General features: G+C 44.8%; 1 protein-coding gene across 1 annotated transcript; it reads right to left on the bottom strand.

Annotated features, from left to right (window-relative positions):
* Positions 1–403: 403 nt before the first annotated feature.
* Positions 404–9,795, bottom strand: LOC118899890 (olfactory receptor 51E1). Its single transcript, XM_036861904.1, has 2 exons — positions 9,740–9,795; positions 404–1,399 (listed from the first exon to the last, which is right to left on the bottom strand). Exon 2 carries the CDS (start codon positions 1,355–1,357, stop codon positions 404–406), a length of 954 nt encoding a protein of 317 aa, XP_036717799.1. The 5' UTR covers positions 1,358–1,399; positions 9,740–9,795.
* Positions 9,796–10,873: the final 1,078 nt, after the last annotated feature.

Raw genomic sequence — 10,873 nt, 5'->3', positions numbered from 1 at the left:
TATTATATTCTTGTATTTATTTTATTTTTGCCTTGCTTAAGCCATTGGTAAATGTCTTTTAGAAATATCACCCTTATCTCAGAATGCTATAAACTATCAGTGCAAGCAACCATATGAATTTTTTGGACTTGACAATTGGACTGAATTGTTAAGTGGGAAGTAATAATCCTCCAACCACAACTACCTCAAAGAACTAAAGGGCAAAATAATATTGAAAAATAAAGATTGGGAGTATACAGTTCTGCTGCCCCCACTCACATGGAGATTCTCCAATCAGTTTCATCTTTGAAGGATCAGTTGTGCTTTCATTAAGAATTTTTTTCCTAATACTGTCTTCCAAAATGTTGATATTAAAATCTCAATTGAAGGACTTCCCGTGAAAAAGACGTTTGATCCCTGACACCTAGGGATCCGAAGTATGGGTGGTCACATGTAAAAGACGAAGGATGCGCTGCCGGATCTCCTTTGTCTTCACTCCGTAGACAATAGGGTTGAGCACGGGAGGAACAAGCAGATAGGTGTTGGCCATGATGACAGGCAGGAGGGAGTCATGCCGCTTGTCAAACCGGTGCACCATAGACAACCCAATGAAAGGTACATAGAATATGAAAACAGCACACACATGAGAGATACAAGTACCAAATGCCTTTGCCTGGGCTTCATGTGTCAAGCCCAACACAGTCTTGAGGATAAGCAGATACGACAAGGAGATGAGAAGTGAGTCCAGGCCAATGGCAGAGATGATGACAATGAGGCCATAGATGACATTGACGCGGATGTCAGCACAGGCCAGCTTCATGACATCTTGGTGTAGGCAGTAGGAATGGGAAAGGATATTGGAGCGGCAGAAGGGCAGATGTTTGATGAAGAAAGGCAGGGGTGCCATAAGTGCAACACCCCGTACCACAGCAGCCATGCCGATCTTGGTAACACGAGGCAATGTTAGCACAGTGGCATGGCGTAGTGGGTGGCAGATTGCCACATAGCGGTCAAAGGCCATGGCCAGCAGCACCGTGGACTCCATGCCAGATAGGGAGTGGATGGCAAACATCTGTAGCAGACAAGCATCAAACTGTATGGTAGTGGAATTGAACCAGAAGATGGCCATCATTTTGGGCATGGATGAGGTGGAGATGAGGACATCAAGGCCAGAAAGCATGCAAAGAAAGATATACATGGGTTCGTGTAGGCTATGCTCCGTCCGCACAATGTAGATGATTGTCAAGTTACCTAGCACGGCGATGAAGTAGAGGGAGCACAATGGGAAGGCCAACCAGAACTGAGCTTCTTCCAATCCTGGAAGGCCTATTAGAATGAAATATGTGGCACTGGATTCGTTGCCACTGGGATCCACCATAGTGAAGAAGCTGAGCTGCGACCACTGCCAGGCAGGTAGGGGCTGGAATACAAATATAAGCCATTGTCAGATCCTCCAGAATTCCTCTGCCATTTTTCTTTTCCTCCACCCTGATGTCCTATTCTCTGACCAGAACTCTAACTTCATTGCCTATCCAAACTCTGATTCTATTCTAAACTCAACCTAACTATCTTTCATAACTCAAGGCCCAAATGAGCACTCATCCAGTCTTTCTTACTAACCCCACCTCTAAAGTTAATTCTGAAAACAAATGAAATACTAAAGTAAAAGTTCTAAGCATTTTAAATCTTTTAGTTCACCAAGGACAGGTTATTGACTAAGTACACATCAGACTTAGATGATAAAAATTCCCATAGCTTCTATCTTATCCTACCTTATGCTCCCCTATGCTTAATACCCACTGTAATTCTAATTATATCATTAGACTATCTTTAAGACTAAGCCCAGTCCAATGTAGCGATACTCTAGTAACATAGATTAATGCTGAAATCTAACCTTATCACTAATCCTAATGATCTCGCCAATTCTAGCCTTAACCCTAACTTTAACATTAACCTAAGACTTAATTCTAGTTGTTATTTAAAACTTAATGTAAAACTTCATAACACCTATTTTATTATGATAATCCTTAATTTAATTAAAAAAAAAAGACACTAACTTCATCCTGAACTCTAACTCTACATTTCACTCTTGCCCAAATGTCCACCCAAAGTCTTACACTTGCTCAGATTGCCCAGTTTATATCATAAAAGGAACAATGACTGCAATGAATGCCAATGGTGTCCCACTCAGATTCCCTTCACCAAGCCAATGCATCTATATCCCATTTGCAGTGGGTGTTGAGTACTAAAGGCTCAGAGTTCTCCTTTTCTACAGAAAATTTTCCTTGATCAAATGAGAGGCACTTCACCCAGGAAGTTATGTTATCCCCACCAGAGCACATCTAGAAGTCAATGAGTGCCTGACACAAAGATACAAAAGGCCAGCCTCCTTGTCTTCAGGTGGGACCAAAGCTGTGATGTAATGTGTGCTTCAGAGCTTCTTGAGGAACCAAAGCTGAAGCTGGTCTCCAGTTGAGACCACAGCCTCACATAATTTTCTTTCCCTGCTCTATCCTACTTCCCTCACTCATCTTCTCATGACAATATATCCTTTAAACAAGAATTTCTACCTCAAGCTCTGTTTCTAGGGGACCCACCAAGCTTAAGAGAGTGGGATTGACACAGAGGACTAAACCTGAAAGATGATGGCATTAAAAGCACTGAAGGAACAATCAATCCTATACCAGGGTTCCAATATCCTTGAATCTGGCTATTAAAGTGATGGATATAAGTAGAGATTGCTGAGGTGGGAAATGTCAGATTTGAGTTTTCTCAGATCATATCTCTCTGTTGAAACAATTACAGAGTTAACTAACTTCCTCCCTTTTTTCCTTTCCTCCATTCACAAATATTCACATGCTCCTACTATTTATTAGATTATATAATTGTATTTACACACACTATATATGTGTATGTATTCTCTCTCTCTCTCTCTCTCTCTCTCTCTCTCTCTCTATATATATATATATATATATATAGCTGTCTCCTCTTCCCATTATGAAAATAGTGACACTTATTGCTAGGGTATATTTAAGATAATTTTATCTTGGTAAGAAAAAAAGAAGGGTTAGGTTCTTAAGATCTGGCCCTTGACAGCTGGGATAGGGGCTTCTGCACGGGCTACCAGACAACAGTTGAATGCACAGAAGAGCTCATGGGCAGCATCAGGAGGGGCTTACACCATTCACTGGACTCAGGATGTGTTGATGATCTTTGTTCCACTGTTGAGCTGTCACCCAGAGGTTCCCTCAGACCAGACACAAAGGAGAAAACACTGGGAGCATGAGTTTTAGAACAGAGAGTGACAGAGTTTAATTTAAACAACTGGAGGGAGAAGATATAAGGAGCCATACTTAACCAAGAACTTCAGCTAAGAGGCCAAAGTCTTCAGTGTCACTTAAGTCTTCTGTACTGACCTCTCTGTAGCATATGACACTGTGATCAGTTCCCTCCTTCTTAAAACTTCTCCTTGTTCCTTCTGTTTCTCCTCATCTCTCTCTGATCACTAGTTCTTGGTTCTTTCTGGGTCTTCAGCCTCCTCCACTTGACCCTTAAGCATACTTTTAAATGATAATGCTCTCAGAATTTTATCCTCAGATCTCTTCTCTCTCTATACACTCTCCCCAGGCCATCTCATCTCCTTCAGTAAACCCATTATTTACGTATAAACTATTGATGCCCAAATCTACTTGGGAAGGCCTGAATTATCTTTTGTGATCAGATTCATAATTCTAGTCACTAAAAGAGTCCACTGAGTTGTCTCTCAAGCACATCAAACTCTCCATGTCTGAAGATCAAAGTCTTCCAGAGGCAGTATTGTATAGCTTAATGTTAAGAGTATGAGCTCTAAAGTCGATCCTGGGTTCAAATCCCAGTCAACAACTTTGTTAGCTGTGTGATGTGGGGCAAATCATTTAATCTTTCTAAGCCTCAGTTTCTTTATTGCTAAAATGAGGATAACAGTCACTGCCTAATAGAAGTCAATGTGAGGATTAAATGAGATGAGTGTAATGCTTTTAACACAATGCCTGGAACAAAGTAAATATGCGAAAAATTATATCTGTTGTTGTTAACTGTTTTCCTGTAGTGTTTCTTTTTTTCTATTAAGGTGGCCTAAACAGACACATGAGCTAAATACTCTGATTCTCATGGCCATGACCCTAGTGTTAACTTTGTCATCAGCACAATCCCAATAATCTTCTACCCACATGAAATCAGGTCACCATTTATTGTTTAAAAAATACCTTTGAGGGCTTCCCTGGTGGTGCAGTGGTTGAGAATCTGCCTGCCAATGCAGGGGACACGGGTTCGAGCCCTGGTCTGGGAAGATCCCACATGCCGCGGAGCAACTAGGCCCGTGAGCCACAACTACTGAGCCTGCGCGTCTGGAGCCTGTGCTCCGCAACAAGAGAGGCCGCGACAGTGAGAGGCCCGCGCATCGCGATGAAGAGTGGCCCCCGCTCACCGCAACTAGAGAAAGCCCACGCACAGAAACGAAGACCCAACACAGCCAAAAATAAATAAATAAATAAAATTTAAAAAAAAAAAAATACCTTTGTAAGCTCCAAATTAATTCTGGAATAAAGACTAAACTACTAGGGTGGGACAAAGCTCTGTCTTTCAGCATTTGGCCCTAGTTTCTCTCTCACCACTCTTCACCATGGTCCCTATGCTCCAGGCGCACTGGAATACATGCCATTTCATAAATGTAGCATTGATCCCATGCCTCTGTGTCTGCTTGTCTTTTTTACTTCTCTTCCCTTTGTCATGGTCCTCCCAGATCTCCCTCCTTAAGTTCTCACTGGGCAAAATCTTATCTTCCACATCCTGGTTTACTGTCTCTTTCCTATGCACTTTCCTAAGCCTCTTTCCCTTGGGTATGATTAAATGTTTCCTGCTCTGTACTCCCAAAGAACTTTGTTTAGGGCTCTTTTTATGCATTTACCATCCTGAACTGGAATTATTGCTATGTTGATTTCCCACTAAATTATTAATTCCTTAATGTCAGGGACCCTATCATATTGATTAATTAGTGTTTAGTTAATGTTTGTTGAAAATAAAAAGGAGTTTTATCAAAAGAAGAATTCCTCAATAAGTGTCTAACAAGGGTAGCACAGCCAAGGGGGTAAGAAAGACTGCCATTTGTCTGAATTATAGAGATTTTTGAGAAGAAATGAAGACTGTTTGGAAGGTTAGGGCAGGGTGGTCATAAGTTCAGAACAAGAAACTTTAGAGTCAAACAGAAAAGACCTTTCTTACCCATGGAGCCAGAGGGCCTGAGAATGGGCATGTGGAGAACAGGGCAAGTGCAAAGCCTTGGCTCTAAATAAATGCAAAGTGGGCATGCAGCATAGTCTGTGCCCAGGAGAGGGGGTGACCTAGGATCCCTGACTGGAGACATTAGCAAAAAGGCTCTAGTGCTCCAGAGGGTCAGATATCAATACCATCCAGAAATTTTACATGGACAGACAAGGTAAAGCTGGGCAATTCCCAGGATAAAACTGTGTTGCCTTAGGAAACATACTGTGGAAGAATCATGGGTTGGCACATTCAACCCTATTACCTAGGAGGGTAAAGTGATGTGTTGAACAGAACACTGGGACTAGAAATGAGAGTCTCAGGTCTAAGTAAACGCAGAGGACATTAATAAACTCATTGTGCTGCTGCAGAATTAATGAGGTCAGGAATGTCAAAAGATGTCATAAAACAGCATCACAGTGTACAAAGCACTTTTTTTCATGTTTCCATAAAAATGGGGAATAAGGTCTCTGAAAATGTCTGAAGTTTCCAAAAACTTTCTATCCCCTCTCCATCTATCACCTTAACTGCCGCTTCGCCCCAAGCACACACTTATACACACACACATACTAACTAGCAGCCAGTCTCTCACAATGGCAAAGACTAAGCACTGAGATGAAGATACTGAAGCACTGAAGCACAAAGCTGAAGCACTGAGATTCAGCTGGCCTGGAAGGGAGGCACCTCCACAGCATGAAGTGGGCTGTTCTCACTGGAGGTCAAATCAGGATGGACCTCAGAAGGTGGCAGCAGGAGAGAAATGAAGGAATAGAGAGGGGAGCCAACCGGAGGACCCAAGCATCACCCTTCAGACTGTCCAGCCCTGAAGCACCCTAACCTCCCACAGTCCTGCCAGCTGACTGCCAGCCTGAGCAGCTGTTAACAATTAGAACCATAGCACACACTCAGATAACATTTGGAACCTCTGAAGGAAACTAGAGCTAAATCACTCTATTTTGAAAACAAAACATAATCAAAGAAAAATAAACAAAGAAAGGGGTCTTTTTCTTGTTTAGAAAGCCTGCACTGCCTTAGCCCCCAGGGAGTAGCCCTGTGCTTGAGATTTTCTCTCAAAAGTCACACTATTTTAGCAAGTCTCAGGAATGTTTCTTGGAGAACCATGAAGAATATCTTAGCCCTTTCTTGAGGATGGGGGATAAGGAGCCTCCAGTGATACAGAGTAGAATTCTACATTGAGGTCTTCAGTCCTCTCCATTCCTTCCCCCTAGCCTCTAGGACTCTGTCCCCCAGTGCCAGCTCAGCCCCCATACCAGCCCATCCTCACATTCTTTCCCAGAGCTCTCTGAATGCCTTCCGTCTCAGAGACGCGTGGAAAAGCAGTCAGGGATACAGCCCCATAAGAACAATGAGGTCACTGCCAGCATTGATTCTATTGTTTTTATGATTATAACAGAAATCACTGAATGCCTACAAAATGCCAGACAGTATATAAATATTATCGAACCCAGGAGCAATTCTGCATAATAGGACTTCTATGTATCATTTCTACATTATAGGTGCAAAAACTGAGTCCCCAAGAAGTTAAATAATATTCCCAGGGTTTAGTAGTTGACTGGCAAAAGAGATACTTGACCTAGACTGTTCAATTCCAACACCTGTACATTTTCCCCTTTAACCAGCTTTAATTGTGTTGCACCTTCTGAAAACAAATAAAATCTGCCCAAGAGGCAGGGTAGAAGAAGGGCTTGGTAAGTAGGACACCTGGCCCAGCTAGACTCTTGGAAGGGAAACCGAGAGGGCAGTAAGGAGGACCCTCCTGGACTGGGACTTGGGCGCTCTCCCCTTTTCAGCCCCAACTCCTCTGGCTGTGACTTGGGAAGGGCCCACAGTGGAAAGTAAAAAGGTTTATCCTCTACTGAGTACTTTCTTCTCAAACAATACAGGCCTCTCATCAACCTGTCAGGCAGGTAACATTAATCCCATTTGACAGATAAGGATGTTGAGGGTTAGTTAGAGCTCTCAGCATCAAATCCATGTGCTTTCCAATAGGCCAAGCTACTGCCCTGCCCCTTTCCCAGTTTCCTTTTGAATAAACCAATGGTTTTTAAGGATTATTCAATGTTAATCTCCAAAGAATCCAAAATTTGGTCCAGAAGGCCTCTCTAAGACCTAACACCTGACCAGCTCTCCCCACTTAGGTTCAGTGGCTAAACACACAGACTGTTCCATGCCTAGAGCAGTGGGGTAGGGGTCTCTGGTGTCCCTGCCAGCCTCTGTGGGAACATCTGGAAGAAAATGTCCTTGGAGGGAAGCCCAGGAATACCTGGGAACCTCTGGCTCTTACTCCCAGGCCCAGAAAGGGAAGGCAGACCTCAGGGGTGACGCTGTGGCTGGCGAGGATGGTCAGAGCTCATCACTCAATTCATGGAGACGGAGCCCTTCTCTTAACACTCCATGAGGGTGCTGGCCCCAGAATCGTATCCACCCCAAATCATCTGCATCTTCTGTCCCTCGTACCTTGCTTGGATTTGATAATGCAGATGAACCCTTATAGGACCTTGGCCATTCTTTTTAGAATGGCCACGAGGAGATTGGAAAGATGAGAGATTGCAATTTCTGACTCACAAAAAGCAGTGTGGGGCTCCCATTCCCACTCTCCTCACTCAAGTCAGCCTGGCCCTCCAAAATCACCCCCAGGCAAGCTCCAGGGGTCCAGGGCCCTGCTCATCCATATCCCAGGTAGAACCAGAGCCAATAAGATTCCCACACACCTTCAAAGTTTGACCTAGTTATCAGGGCCCTTCTGAGCTTCTCTGAGTGTTGCCTACATGCAGTGGAAAAGCCTGATCTGGGACTTTGATTGATACAGTGATTTCTTTTTTTTTTTTCAAAAATTATTGACTGAACGACTACGCCAGACTCCCTGCTAAGCGCTGGAGATACTGAAATACAGAGTAAACAAGTAATGGTTCAGCCCTCCAGTGGTGGGGAGACATTAAGACAAATATGCAGCTATCATAACATGTTGTGATAAATGCTAGGACAGGGGTAAGTACAAGAGCCTCGGCAACAAAGCAGACAATAGCTCACGAAGTTATCAGGCTCAGAGGGCTTCCCTGAGGAGGTGACATCTGAGCCAAGACTTGCAGGGCCAGTCACAGTTAACCAGGCAGGGTTGGGGGCATGGGGACAGCAGCATTCAGTGAGATGACAAAACACATTGAGCGCCTACTATGTGTCCAAAACTGGAGATAAAACTGTGGATAAAACAGAAAAGATCACTTCTCTCATGGAGCTCAAGCACTAGGAGAGCCATAACAGAAGGTAAACAAAGAAGCAAGAACATTTCAGGTAAAGATAAGTGCACTGAAGATAAGACAGAGTGATGGATAGAAAAGGACAGAGGCGGGGCACCCTTATTTGAGACAGCGGGGCAGTGAAGGCCTCTCTGAGGCAGTGATATATGAGCTGAGAGCTGGGTGATGAGAAAACACCAGCCATTCTAAGATCGAGGCAAAGAGTGTTTCAGGCAGAGGAGGCAAGAGAAAAGGGTCTTCTGCTTTGGGGGTTCCCAGAAGGAAGAAGGTCAAGGTGACCCAAGTATCAAGAGCACAGGAGAGTTGTAAGAGATGAGGTCAGAGAGGAGGGCAGGAGCCAGATCATGTAGGGGCTTCGCAGGACATGGCAAGGAGCTTTGATTTAATTCTGAGTGACTTGGGGGAATTTAAGCAATAGACCTGATCTAATTTGTTTTCAAAAGTGCATTCTGGTGAACGCAAAGACCCAGAGAGAAAGAGAACACACCCTGTTTGAAAAGCTGCAAGTGTTTCAGTGGGAGGAGGCGGGTGGGAGGTTAAACGAGTGCAAGGCAGGGGAAGTCGCAGTGTGGACACAAAATCCACTTTTTAAATGGGCTGAAGACTGAACCCTGATCCTAGACACAGACTGGGTCAGGATCAGAGCCCCGGGAAGATTGCTAAGTCCCAATCTCAGCCACAGCCTGACTCCTGATGCAAAGTACAATGTGAGCCTGGACCCCATCCAGAGCCCACAACCCAAACAGAGCTATAGTCTGACCCCTGATCACAAAGTGAGCTTTGACCACACTAACGACCTGAGTGGGACTGGCTGTGTTCTCACACTGAACCCCAAACTCTAGCTCAGTCCCAGCCCCATCTGTTCTCTGCCCCCATCACTTTCATTTAGGCCAATTCCCGCCAGGTTCTAGATGGGCACCCCAGTAAACCGATCACTAGAAAATTTCTTGGAAACTGCAAAGGAAACATCCAACACCACCCATGCTTCCCTTTACCAGACGAACATAGAAATCGCTAAGTCTGTCTGTCGTTTGAGTCAGGGGCCTCCTTTACATCCCCGGCCCTACCCCTGGACTTCTGGTTCTTCCAGGCCTGGTTTCTCATTCACTCAGCAGGTCTAATGAGGGACCCCTAGCTGCAAGAAACCCACACACCCGGACTCACCCCCAGTCTCCTGCACTCACCTCAACTGTGCTGAAGGAACGTGTGCCCTTTTCTCCAGGACTCTTCCAGAAGCAGTCTGGCAGGCTGCACTGAAGAATAGCCCTCTCTCTGTCTCCGCCCCCTCCTTTGAGCCTCCCACGTCAGGCTTATTTATTCTGTCATACCTCCTCCCTCCTTTGGCTTCTCCCTGCTGGGGGGCAGGGTGCTGCCAGAGGGTCTATCAGCAGGTACCCCTCGTAGCCAACTGTGGGACTGGTGTCCTTCTTGGCTTCTGTGTTCTGGGAAGGTGTGCTTGGAGTATGGGGAAGGAGGGGCAGTGGGTAGAGGGGTCTCTAGAATCCTCCCCAGATGGGCCCTGTGCCAGCTGGGATATTTCTGCCAGCTCCCACGTGAGGTTAGACAGGGTGAATGAGTGAGGAAAGGCTAGAAGAAACTCATGTGTGTGGCCATGGCCTTTGCGAGGAGCTTTCTCCAAGTTTCTTACCAGGCTGATCAAACTCAACCAGAGGAAAAGCAGGATATACTTCCAGGGGGACCCCAAGATTAAGTGCCAACTCATCGCCTTCCTGAAGCTTTCTCTGACCTTCTTTCCATTGGTGGTGCCTGCTTGGATCCTTGCTGGGCCTGGATCCCAATGGACCCACCTGCCTTTCCCCAGAGCTCTAGGGCTGCATCTTCTTTGTTCCCCAAGCTCTGGGGACTGTCTCTAGCTAACGCATAACAGGGATCCCTGGGGACCATGCCTCTGCCTTCCACTCCCTGGCCTTGAGTTCCTGAGCTTCTTGTTGAGGAAGGAGGATGTTGCCTTAACCCTCCCCTACCTCCAACCCCAGCCATATAAGACTAATGCCATCTGTTTCTCTCTTAAGGGCAAAAATAGTGAGAGAACATTTTAGAGAGTTAGAGAACAGTTTGAATGTGAAACGAAATACCTCGCATATTTAAATGTTTTTTAAAAGTCTATTAATAAAACAAAGTAAAATTTAGTTGGTTTCTCCTTATGTTTTACTCATCAGTTTCACAACTACAAGTTTAAATTCACAACACAGGGCATGCTGATTTAAACTATGCAAAATTAGACAATGTCAAATCAGGCCATTCCAACTCAGACCGCATCAAAACTAGTGATTACATGATCTCCAAGTACCTGTAAA

Source organism: Balaenoptera musculus, chromosome 8, assembly GCF_009873245.2.
Source record: "Balaenoptera musculus isolate JJ_BM4_2016_0621 chromosome 8, mBalMus1.pri.v3, whole genome shotgun sequence".
In the NCBI taxonomy this organism is placed as follows: domain Eukaryota; kingdom Metazoa; phylum Chordata; class Mammalia; order Artiodactyla; family Balaenopteridae; genus Balaenoptera; species Balaenoptera musculus.
Note: the sequence above shows the minus strand (reverse complement) of the source record. Positions and strands in the feature narration are given on the sequence as shown.